The sequence below is a fragment of the Glycine max genome, chromosome 17, assembly GCF_000004515.6.
Source record: "Glycine max cultivar Williams 82 chromosome 17, Glycine_max_v4.0, whole genome shotgun sequence".
Taxonomy (NCBI): Eukaryota; Viridiplantae; Streptophyta; class Magnoliopsida; order Fabales; family Fabaceae; genus Glycine; species Glycine max.
The window spans coordinates 5,260,073-5,271,441 of NC_038253.2; the positions used below are offsets into that span (position 1 = coordinate 5,260,073).

The 11,369-nt window shown below is 34.9% G+C and overlaps 1 protein-coding gene across 1 annotated transcript; it reads left to right on the forward strand.

Moving 5' to 3' along the window:
* Positions 1 to 5,173: 5,173 nt before the first annotated feature.
* On the forward strand, positions 5,174 to 9,846 carry LOC100809965 (protein SUPPRESSOR OF MAX2 1). The gene is made up of 3 exons (XM_003549457.5): positions 5,174 to 7,153; positions 7,642 to 7,939; positions 8,041 to 9,846. The coding sequence occupies exons 1-3, from the start codon at positions 5,949 to 5,951 to the stop codon at positions 9,640 to 9,642; spliced, it is 3,105 nt and encodes a 1,034-aa protein (XP_003549505.1). The 5' UTR covers positions 5,174 to 5,948; the 3' UTR covers positions 9,643 to 9,846.
* The last annotated feature ends 1,523 nt before the right edge of the window (positions 9,847 to 11,369 follow it).

Genomic DNA, 11,369 nt, shown 5'->3' on the forward strand with positions numbered 1-11,369 from the left:
TAATAGGTTGTCGTGTGTCCAATAAAAAAAATTTATGAGAGTTTTATAGACTCGACTTATAGACCCAACTCGTAAACTTATAAAAGTCTACTTCATATAAAAATAATTACAAAATATCTATAAATAACATACCAATTAAACATTTCAATAATATAATATAAAAAAATAATAAATCATAAATTTCACAATACTTAAATAATCAAGTCTAGTAATGCATTATTGCTAGATAATAACTTGAAGATGTTACGGTAGTGATAGATCATTCCCATTGAGGGTTTGATGTTATCAAAGAACAAAGGTTTAATGTTACTTAAATAACCAAGTTTAGTAATGTATTATTACTAGATAATAAATTGAAGATGTTACAATAGTAACAGATTAGGGTTTGATGTTATTGGAGAACAAAAGTTTGATGTTATTAAAGATGATTTTTTTTATTCGGGAACAATACACTAAATGAAGATATGTTAAACATTAAAGAGATAAAAAACAACCCATAATGACTTACATTTTGATATAATTTTATTAACTTACTGACTCTTAACTTCATAGTAAACTCGAGGGTCTATCAAATTTATTTATAATTTATAGAGTCTATTTTCTTTACACACGAGTCAACTCGGACAAGATAACTGGACTCGTAAATTAGTAAGAATCAGTGAGTTAACTCAAAAGTTTGATAACCATAAAAATATTTGTTTTGATAGAGAGACAAAGATATCCTTAATTATGACCCAATAAATTTTTGGAGTATTTATGTGATTTTGCATAAATATTTTTATTCTTTCCACACTTTTTAAACATTTTAATTATCAGGAGAAAAGGAAAGTTGTTCCTTTTCTTTTATCAAACAAAATAAAAATGATCTCACTTTTACTTTATTTTCGAAAATCAAACATACCATCAGACTAGAAATATTAAGCAAGAGTCTCCGGAAAATAATTTTCTGACTTTTGTTTTCTAGTTCGTACTAAATAGAGAATAATAGAAGCACTATAATCATACTGAAACTGTTTGTAGAGGAAATATTATTTCCATCCGTTTCCGTTAAGTGAAACAGAGTGTAGTGCCCACGGCAATGACGCGAATGGGATGGCAAGCGTGTGTGTGAAGAGTGAAAGGGAAGAGCAATAAGTACAAATGGTTGAGACATAAATGAAGCAAAGGCTGTGAAAAAGAGACAAAGAAGGAGAGAGAGAGAGAGTGGGTGCGTATAAAGGTAGTAGTTGTTGTTGTGAGCTCGATAAACGCGAAAAGGGCCATGAGAGAGGTAAAGAAAAAGGAGCGGATGGAGGGCGTGCGTTACAAAAAGGAACTATGATGATTCATTATTTTTTTGGGTTTCCATAAGCTTTTTGTTAAAAAGTTGGGAATCCCAAAAGCGTTAGAGAGTACACACTCCTCTTATATTATTATTCTTAGACAAATGTTTAATTAGTTTTTTCAAAATACACATAGAAATTTTAAATTTTTTTATATTAAAATATATAAATTATATTATTCATTATATTTTTTTTACATTTTTTTTTAATTTTTATGTTAAATATTTTTTCGTGAATTCCTTAATCAATATCGTATTGTTATTTTCAATTTTATTTCCTCACACTTGCATAATCACCATTATCATTAGTGATAGAGCATTCCTTATCATTTCTTATCTGTAATGCTCCCTTTTATTTTTTTTAACATTAGATTTTAAGTTTAATTTTAGATATTTAAAATTAGTCAGATTTAATTAAAAAGTGTTTAATTTTACATGGAGTAATATTTTTTTTTTCTTTCTAAATCTTATCATTTTAATTATTTAGAATTAATTACGAGAACTGACGTTAAGATTTTTTTATTTAATGTATTGAGCCCGTTAAGTGATTCTTGTGTTTAAAGTATGTTAATGGAACTATTATTGATTTAAGATCTTGTATATTTAATCTGTACATTAATCAACTACTACACTTTTATGTTTTTATTTTGTAAAGGCATATATATGTCCGTACAAAATGCAGAATGCCTTTTCCATATACATACGTATTAATAATGATCCCACACCTACGTTTGAGAGGTGCAAACTGCGAACATTTTTTTTTTCTTTTTAATTCTGGGTGTTAACATCTCTAATTCTCTATTAAGTGAAATAAACGGGGACATTAAAAGAGTGAAAGGAAAGGTCAAACATGATTGTATTTCCTTAAAATTAAAAGCTTTTAGTTATTTTCTGAATTATCATATAAATTTTGAAAGAATAATTTTTTAAAATTAAGAAGAATGGTGTTTTTTTTATAAAGAGAATGGTGTTTTTTTGGGTTTACTAAATTGACAAAAAAAATGGTAAAAAATTAAAGTAATATAAAATTAGGATTACTTTAAAATGGAGGGAATAACATGACATGAACCTCTTCGACAGAGATGGATAAAGTTTTTTTTTTTTCCTTTCTTCAGTCTATTATTGTCCGATAAAATTTGTATCTATTTTTCTCTTCCTGGATTAAACCTTTTTGTTATAATTATAAAGAACATTATGGATCATTTTGTTTAAATTTATTTCTTAAAAAAATATTTATTTTAATAAAATAATTAAATTTTTATTTTATAGTGTGTTTGTTTAAACTATCATTACTTTAAAAAATAATTTTCTAATTATTTTATTTTAAGAAGTAAATTTTTATCTGCTTCTTAAGAAAATGTTTATTTTAAAATTGATTTTTTTTTTAAGGTTTACACCTTAAAGTATTGTTATATGTTGCTAAAAAACCTCAAGTAGCTAAATCTTGCAAGATGTAGTTGTTGGACACATTAACGTCATAAAGACACCAATTATTTAATTAACATTGAATGATAAGATAATAGCTATTCTGAATTTTTTATTTATGATAATTTGCGAAAATGTTGAGTTAAGGGCGTTGTGTCGTTTAGTTTCAATTATTTTAGCATACACTGTACATTGTCTCTCTCTTTTAATTTTTTGTTTTTCCTTTTGGAAATTAACATGTCCTTAGTATATGGAGTAAGTTAAAAATTAAAAGAAGCTGTTCTACCGAGGTCGTTTTCTTCTTTAAAGAAGATTGTTATTTTTCGGATTCAATGAAGGTCAGTCCATATAAAACCAAGTTGAATTTGTCCACTGAATTTAATGCCAGATATTATTGGGCGGCTGTGGCTTGGGAAGGTTAGGACTCAACCATTTCAATGCATTTAATGCACTTCCTCTTTTAAGCACAAATTACTCATATTTTTGTTTGACAAATGTTTTTTAATATATAATTGAAAGTAAGTAATAACACATCATCTGTATGTATATATATATAAAAAAAGAGAACAAGAAAAGACCTTTTACTTTTGAATGACCCAAACTTAAGCAATGCCCCCGACATCTTTCGGCCTCCAACTTTTTTTTTTCGTTAAACTTGGATTAATCAGAACTTTCTGGCAAGGGTCGAGATTCATTGCTATCGAGTTGAAACTGAAAGGCACATATATTTATACATTGAAAGCAAATGCTTGTAAAATTCTAAGTGATTATGTATATATATGGTCAATCACAAAAGCTAACGGGGCTATCGTTTTCATTTTAACAAACATTAAGTCATGCAACAACGTGATTCCAAAGTAGAGTTTTATTGAATCTGAATTTCAAGACAAGAGCTAAACTCATATTGATATCACTTAAATGACTTACACTCATTACTGGTCATAGTATATGCTATTATTTTGAAATAATCTTGCTTAATGTTGAATTTAAAATTTTGTGCAACTACCCAACTAATGAGAAAATATGGTACTAGTCCCTCGTCCCAGTGTAATTTTCGTATAAGAAAAAAATTATCTTAATATAATTGTTATTTTAATTTTTAATATAATAATAATAATTTTTTTCACTTATGTTTTTTTTATATATTAACAATAAACTAAAAAATATATAAGTGAATTAATGATAATGTAAAATTAATTTTTTAAATTTATTATTTTTTTTATGCAAAATAACTTTAAATGATAATTATTTTAAGATAGAAGAAACAGGAAAATTTTAGATTCTCCTACATTAATTTCCTTACTTTTTAAATATAAAAATATTGAATATTCTTCTAAAACATTAAATATATTAATTTATTTTAAAAATCTTTTATTTAATGGTTTTTTTTTTTACTTTTTTATTTACTGTATTAAAAAAATTTAATGGTTTCTTTGAAAATATTTAAAAGATTTATAAAAAGATACTCCAGTCCGTATATGTCATTACTCTTGAGTATTATTGACTTTATAGTTGTAACTGATTGGAAAAGTTTTTGTTTTTTTTTGGTACATGGAAAAGTTTTTGTTTAATAGCGGGTAAGTAATTAATTAAGGATTAGCTTAAGAAAATAGGTGGCTCTTTTCATGCGGTAATGGTAACTTGCCAAAGGATCACGTAGCCTGGGACTTGAGATAAAGTAAGAGAGAGAGTAATTTAAGTATGAAAAAGGTGAAAGTGGGGAGATACCTTTTGTAGGTGTTGCGTGTGAAAAGCAGAAAATTGGTTGAAAGGCAAAATTGAAGAGTGAGACAGCAGCAGTTACTATCACATTTCCTAGGCGCGTGAGGGCCCCCACTCTATGTGTCCATTGGGTCTTGGTTCGTGTGGTGAAACTTCCATTACGTGCGTGGTACATTTTTTGTTACAGTTTTATGAAACAAACAAAACCACTATGAGAGAGAAACTAAAAAGCCAGTCAATCCAAACTCGCCAGACCTCAGTCCTCTCTCCTATCATCATCTTTCTTTTTAGTTTTTACATTTCTCTATCCAATCACTGTTATAGAAATATTAATTATTACTACAGTCATTTTTTTAAATAATAATTAAATTACTTAATTGAAAATACTATGAAGAATCTTGAAATATTAAATAATAGGCCAATGGAGAATATAGTATTAATATCCCTGTGGTGTGCAAAAAAGGTGGTTTGGGTTGGTCCATCATAACTAATCTGTTGAGTCGAGACAAATTAGCCTTTAAATTGAATTATAAAAAAATGCAGACAAGAAATATTTAAAGGCAAGTCTTGAATTAATAAAACAGTGATAATAATATTAAAAAAATAAAGATGACACAAAAAGGAGAGCAGATTGCTCTGTCCACAAAGCATTTTTTTTTTCTTCCAGAAATCCTTGCAGCCGATAGTACTTTCATCCATCCATCAATTCTCCGTTTACTAGAAATTCTCTCTACTTCCGTGTCTCTCTCTCCCCACAATAAAGAAACAATTTCTTTTATATCTTCTTTACCTTGTTCGTCTGTAGTGCACGGATAATTAGAATAGAATAATATTCCTAATTAGTTAAGTTTGGTTGCTTAGTTGATGAAAAAAGGAGGTAGCTTTATATTCACCGCCCCCCTCGGGACAGATTGGTTATTGTTTGACATGGACGGAGAGAGAAGCAGAATGGTGAAGGAAAGGAGGGGATCTGATATTTCCTTTTCGCGTTGAATTCCGAATTCCAAATAGCTCTTTATCCTGAAAGAGAGAAAGCAAGTTAAAAGCAAGCAGGGTAGCTACTACTAGGGTATTGCTTTGTTGATTTTTGTTTGTGTTTGTAAAAAGCTTTGTTTTGATTGTTTTGCCAACCCATCCTCCACCCTTGAAAATGTGAATTTGTCTATATTGAAAGTGTTCTTATCTTATCTCGCCACACACTAATTTCGTTTTCTCCCTCTCCAAGTGTAAGTTTCACACACATTCGTCTCTTTTTTCTCCTCTCCCATAAAGTCAAGCAAGTACCCCCCGCAGAAAGGCAACCCCTCCCTCTCATCAGATTCATATTCATTCTCCTCCCCTTCTCTCTTCTCATTTCTCACTCACCCTTCATTCAATTCAATCCCACCCAAATCCAAGAATCTTCTCTATATTTTTTTTCTTCTTCTTTTTCGCTGGAGCCTCACCAACAGTACACCATTCAATTCTTTCCAGCCGTGAAATGAGAGCCGGACTAAGCACCATCCAGCAAACCCTAACGCCCGAGGCGGCGAGCGTTCTCAACCACTCAATCGCGGAGGCCGGCCGGCGAAACCACGGCCAAACCACTCCGCTCCACGTGGCGGCGACCCTCCTCGCCTCTCCCTCGGGCTTCCTCCGCCAAGCCTGCATAAAATCTCACCCCAATTCCTCTCACCCTCTTCAGTGCAGAGCCTTGGAGCTATGCTTCAGCGTGGCGCTGGAGCGGTTGCCTACTTCTCAGAACACGGGCTCTTCCATGGAGCCGCCAATCTCCAATGCCTTGATGGCGGCCCTGAAGCGGGCCCAGGCCCACCAGCGCCGAGGCTACCCGGAGCAACAGCAGCAGCCACTCCTTGCCGTGAAAGTCGAACTCGAACAGTTAATCATATCCATCCTCGACGATCCCAGCGTGAGCAGGGTCATGAGAGAAGCCAGTTTTTCAAGCCCCGCCGTTAAAGCCACCATCGAACAGTCCCTCAACGCCGTCCCCGCCACCGTTAATTCCGGATTGGGATTCCGGCCAAGCGCGGTGGCTCCGGTGAATTCCGCCCCGGGGCGGAATTTATATCTGAACCCGCGGCTACAACAGCAGGGGAGTGCTGCACAGCACAGGGGCGATGAAGTGAAACGAATTTTGGATATTTTGCATAGGACGAAGAAGAGGAACCCGATCTTGGTCGGGGAATCGGAGCCCGAGGCCGCGATCAAAGAAGTGATAAAAAAAATTGAGAACAAGGAATTGGGAGAAGGGGGTTTCGCGAATGCTCACGTGATTCATTTGGAGAAGGAGCTTCCGAGTGACAAGGCGCAGATACCCGCGAGGCTGCAGGAGTTGGGGGATTTGATTGAGAGCAGGATTGGGAATTCTGGGTGTGGAGGGGTTTTCGTTGACTTGGGTGACTTGAAGTGGCTGGTGGAGCAGCCTGTGGGGTTCGGCGTTGGCGGTGGTTTGGGAAACATGCAGCAACTGACCCTCGCGGAGGCGGGCAGGGCGGCGGTAGCCGAGATAGGGAGGTTGGTGAGCAAGTTCGGTGAGGGTGGCGCTGGGAGGCTTTGGTTGTTAGGTACTGCTACTTGTGAGACTTACTTGAGGTGTCAGGTTTATCATCCTACCATGGAAAATGATTGGGATCTTCAGGCAGTGCCAATTACCTCCAGAGCACCTCTCCCTGGAATCTTTCCCAGGTATTTAGTGATGCATATCATCTTATTCATCACTCAAGGACTTTCATCGAATTTCATCCCTTTTTTTTGTTATTTCAGTCTTGGCAAAATCTTATTTATTTCTCTGGTTATTCTGTTGCAAGATCAAATTAAATTATTAACATTAAAAATTATGGAATTGGCATAGTATTCTTCGTGGAATCAGTTAAACTTGAGATTGCAGTTGGTGGATGAATCTTGTCTGATGTGTGAACTCTGTTTTGCTTCTGTTCTTTTTTCGTTTTTGTTCTCACCACTGGGTTTACTTGAACTCCCACGTATTTTCATTTTGAATGTAGAACGTGTGATGTTTCTGTTTCTGTTGACAGTGTTATAAGACAGGAGGATATTTAGCTTTTTGTCTACCTTAGCACTGTTAGCTTGATTAGGCTCTGATCTGGAACATGGTTATTCTGTCCCTGGCATTTGGTATTATCATTGTGTGACCATTTTATTTACTTGTAAACCAGGCTTGGGACCAATGGTATTCTTGGTACTTCGCTCGAGTCTTTGTTGCCGTTAAAGACCTTGTCCACTACAACAATCCCTTCACTGAGGCGTGCTTCTGAGAACATAGATCCTTCTGCAGTATCAATTTGTTGCCCACAATGTATGCAGAGCTGCGAGCAAGAAGTAGCAGAAATGTTGGAAGAAACTAAGAAATCAGATACTGAGCTCAAATCAGAGGCAGCTAAACCGTCCCTTCCACAGTGGTTACAGAATGCTAAAACTAATAATGATAACGGCAAAGTAATGGATCAGGCTCAGGTGAATTTGATTAAAACAATTAATTACATTGGTTGTTTGGTGGCTTACTTAGAAAATACATGCCTTCTAACTGTTGCTATACTCCTTTGTATTTTAAATAGAACCAAGAAGTGAATGTGAAGAAGAGGACTAAAGAAATACAGAAGAAATGGCACGATTCCTGTTTGAGTTTGCATCCTAAATTTCATCAGCTAAATGTGAGCACAGAGACACTTGTTCCAACTCCTTTGTCAATGACTGGCCTATACAATATGAATTTACTGGGGCGCCAATTCCAACCCAAGATACTGCGGAATAAAAATCTCGGAACCTCTTTGCAATTGAGCTCAAATCCAACGCCAATCCACCCACCAGAGCATGCGGTGAGCCCAAAGCAAATGCCTGTAACAACCGACCTGGTCCTTGGGCAAACAAAGCCAGCTGATGCCGTTCCAGAAGAAACACACAAAGAAGGCATTAATGACTTCTTGAGCTGCCTCTCTTCCGAGTCACAAGACAAGTTCGATGAATTACAGAGCAAAAAGCTGATTGATGCGGACTCTTTCAAGAAGCTCTTGAAAGGCCTGACAGAAAAGGTGTGGTGGCAGCAGGATGCAGCATCAGCAGTGGCCAGCACAGTAACACAATGCAAACTGGGTAATGGAAAAAGACGCTCCAAGGGTGACACGTGGTTACTGTTCGTGGGTCCTGACAGAATTGGCAAGAAGAAAATGGCAGCAGCTCTTTCTGAGCTGGCATCTGGGTCCAACCCAATAATAATACCCCTGGCGCAACGCCGTGGGGATGCAGGAGACTCTGATGCCCCTCATCTCCGTGGAAAAACAGCACTTGATCGAATAGCAGAGGCCATAAGAAGGAACCCACTTTCTGTCATTGTGCTTGAGGACATTGATGAAGCCAACATCCTTCTTCGTGGGAGCATAAGAAGAGCCATGGAACAAGGCCGGTTCCCGGATTCCCACGGCCGTGAAATCAGTCTTGGAAATGTCATGTTTATCCTCACTGCTAATTGGTTGCCGGAGGACTTCAGGTGCCTCTCAAACGAGTCTCTACTGGATGAAGAAAAGCTTGAAAATTTAGCCAAAGGAGGGTGGCAATTACGCATATCAGCAGGTAAGAGAGCATCAAAACGAAGACCTAGTTGGCTATCCGATGAAGACAGGTCCTTGAAGCCTCGTAAAGAGGTGAACTCAGGTGTATCGTTTGATCTTAACGAAGCTGCTGCTGATGCAGCAGAGGACGACAGGGGAGATGGTTCCCTCAATTCAAGTGACTTCACAGTGGAACATGAAGACAACTATCATGATGTAGGAGGGTCACTCTCAGCAGTACCACGTGAGCTGTTGGATTCTGTGGACGATGCCATTGTCTTCAAGCCCTTGAATTTCGATCTCCTTCGCCGGAATTTCTCGTCATCCATCGCAAAGAGGTTCTCCTCGGTGGTCGGGAATGGGGTGTCAATTGAAGTGCAGGGAGAGGCTCTTGACAAGATCACCAGTGGAGTGTGGTTAGGCCAAACCACCATTGATGAGTGGATGGACAAAGTGTTGGTTCCTTGTTTCCACCAACTGAAAAAGAATTTGAATTCAAGCACCCATGACCATGACTCTTCCATGCTGTTTAGGCTCGAAGATGATGGCTACTCCGATCGCCGGGGCTCCCAAGAGTGGCTACCTGCTACTGTGAGAGTGGTGGGAGAATAGTATATTATTCAAACAGTGGTGGTGAATGGTGATATCCGTTTTTGTTGGTGGTAGAAATGTAAATAGAACACTTTGGCATGGAAAAGTCAAAGGCGCGTAGTAGAACCAAGGAAAAACCGTTACAAGGCTCTTGGGGGTGTCAATTTTTTTTCTCTTTAGAAAAAGATTAACTAATTTTTGTGTTATAAACTTTATATTGTTTTCTTTTTTTCCCCTTTTGTAAGAATAGGTATATTTAATTAAACTGAGAATGATCATTATATTAATAAAAGGGAGCATTATTTCCTATTTTTTCCCCTTTCATTCTTTGTCACATTTTATATTCACTCTTTTGGTTAATTCTAATAAATTATATGCAATAGTAATGATTTATTATTTAATAGTTATTAAACTATTGGTTCTGTTGTAGTTGTTGAATGATAGTATGTATGTATTAACCTAATACACAATTGTTTGTGATTTGGTTTAAGTTGATTTAAGGAAATGGATTTCACTTTCAAGAACTTTATTTTTTTTCACTTTTAAAATTAATTTTTTATTGTTATAAAATTTTTAATATAAAATTATCATTAAGATACATTTTTAATTGTGTTTAATTATTTAAAATTATTTTCAGACTTTAAATAAATGAGTAATTGTTGTTTGTTCTATTTATTTTATATATTTTTTGAATGATTATAAAAATATTTCATTTTTACCTCAATTTTATTAAATGTTGCGAACAATTCTTTTTATTATTTCTTTCGTAGAATTTAGAAGCAGAAAATAAAATAAATTTGTATTTGTAAAATTATTTATGAAAAGTATATAAAAAAATGCTACTACGTTTAACTTAGGATGGAAACTGATGGCTACGCCCAGCTAAGGGTAAAGAATAAATAAAGTATAAGGAATCCACCCAGACCCAGTTGCTGAATCATGATTGATTTGAAGGCAGCGGCATCTATAGTTTCGGGCTCTTCTCTGTCTCACGTAAAAGTGTGAAAATAACAGATTCCACCTCACACCTCCACCATATATATATACACGACGTCGTGATGCCTCTTTTATCCCTTTTTTAGGTCTTTCTTGACAATATTTTAATTTTTACATAAAATATTACTAGTATAATAGTATCTCTGATGACAGTTATTTATGAGGTTTTCTAAATTAAGAACTAGATCTCATATTGTTATAAAGTTTTGACGTGACAAGTTTTATATAAAAACCGTTTCTTAACCATTTTAAATAATCGTGAGATAATTGTAGGATTTAATTTAATTTTTCTAAAGATTGCACAATTGAAGACAAAACTTATTAAATACCTTAAAATTGTATCTGACATTGTAGAATCTACTAATAGTGGATTAAGCAATTTCATTATAGTTGCATCACTAAATATGCTCAAGCGATCTTATAGATCAAAAGGTAAATTTGTATGACGTAAAAACTAGAAGAATATTTTTTTTATATACAAAGATTAAAATGAAAATCAGTCATAAATACAAAAACTAATCTTTCAATGTAGATTCAGTAAATAATTAATAGCAATGGTACGTAAAACTCATAAAAGATCTGGCAGAGTTAAGGCATGAGGGTTGAGACAATATTAAAGTCAGAAAAAACATATAGTATGATCTTTTTGTAAGACTTAGTTGAGCGGTGTTATAAAGGAAGGTAGCGAAACATGAATGATGAAGACAAGTACACATAATAGAAAGAGCGGGAATGGCACCATCTATCGCATC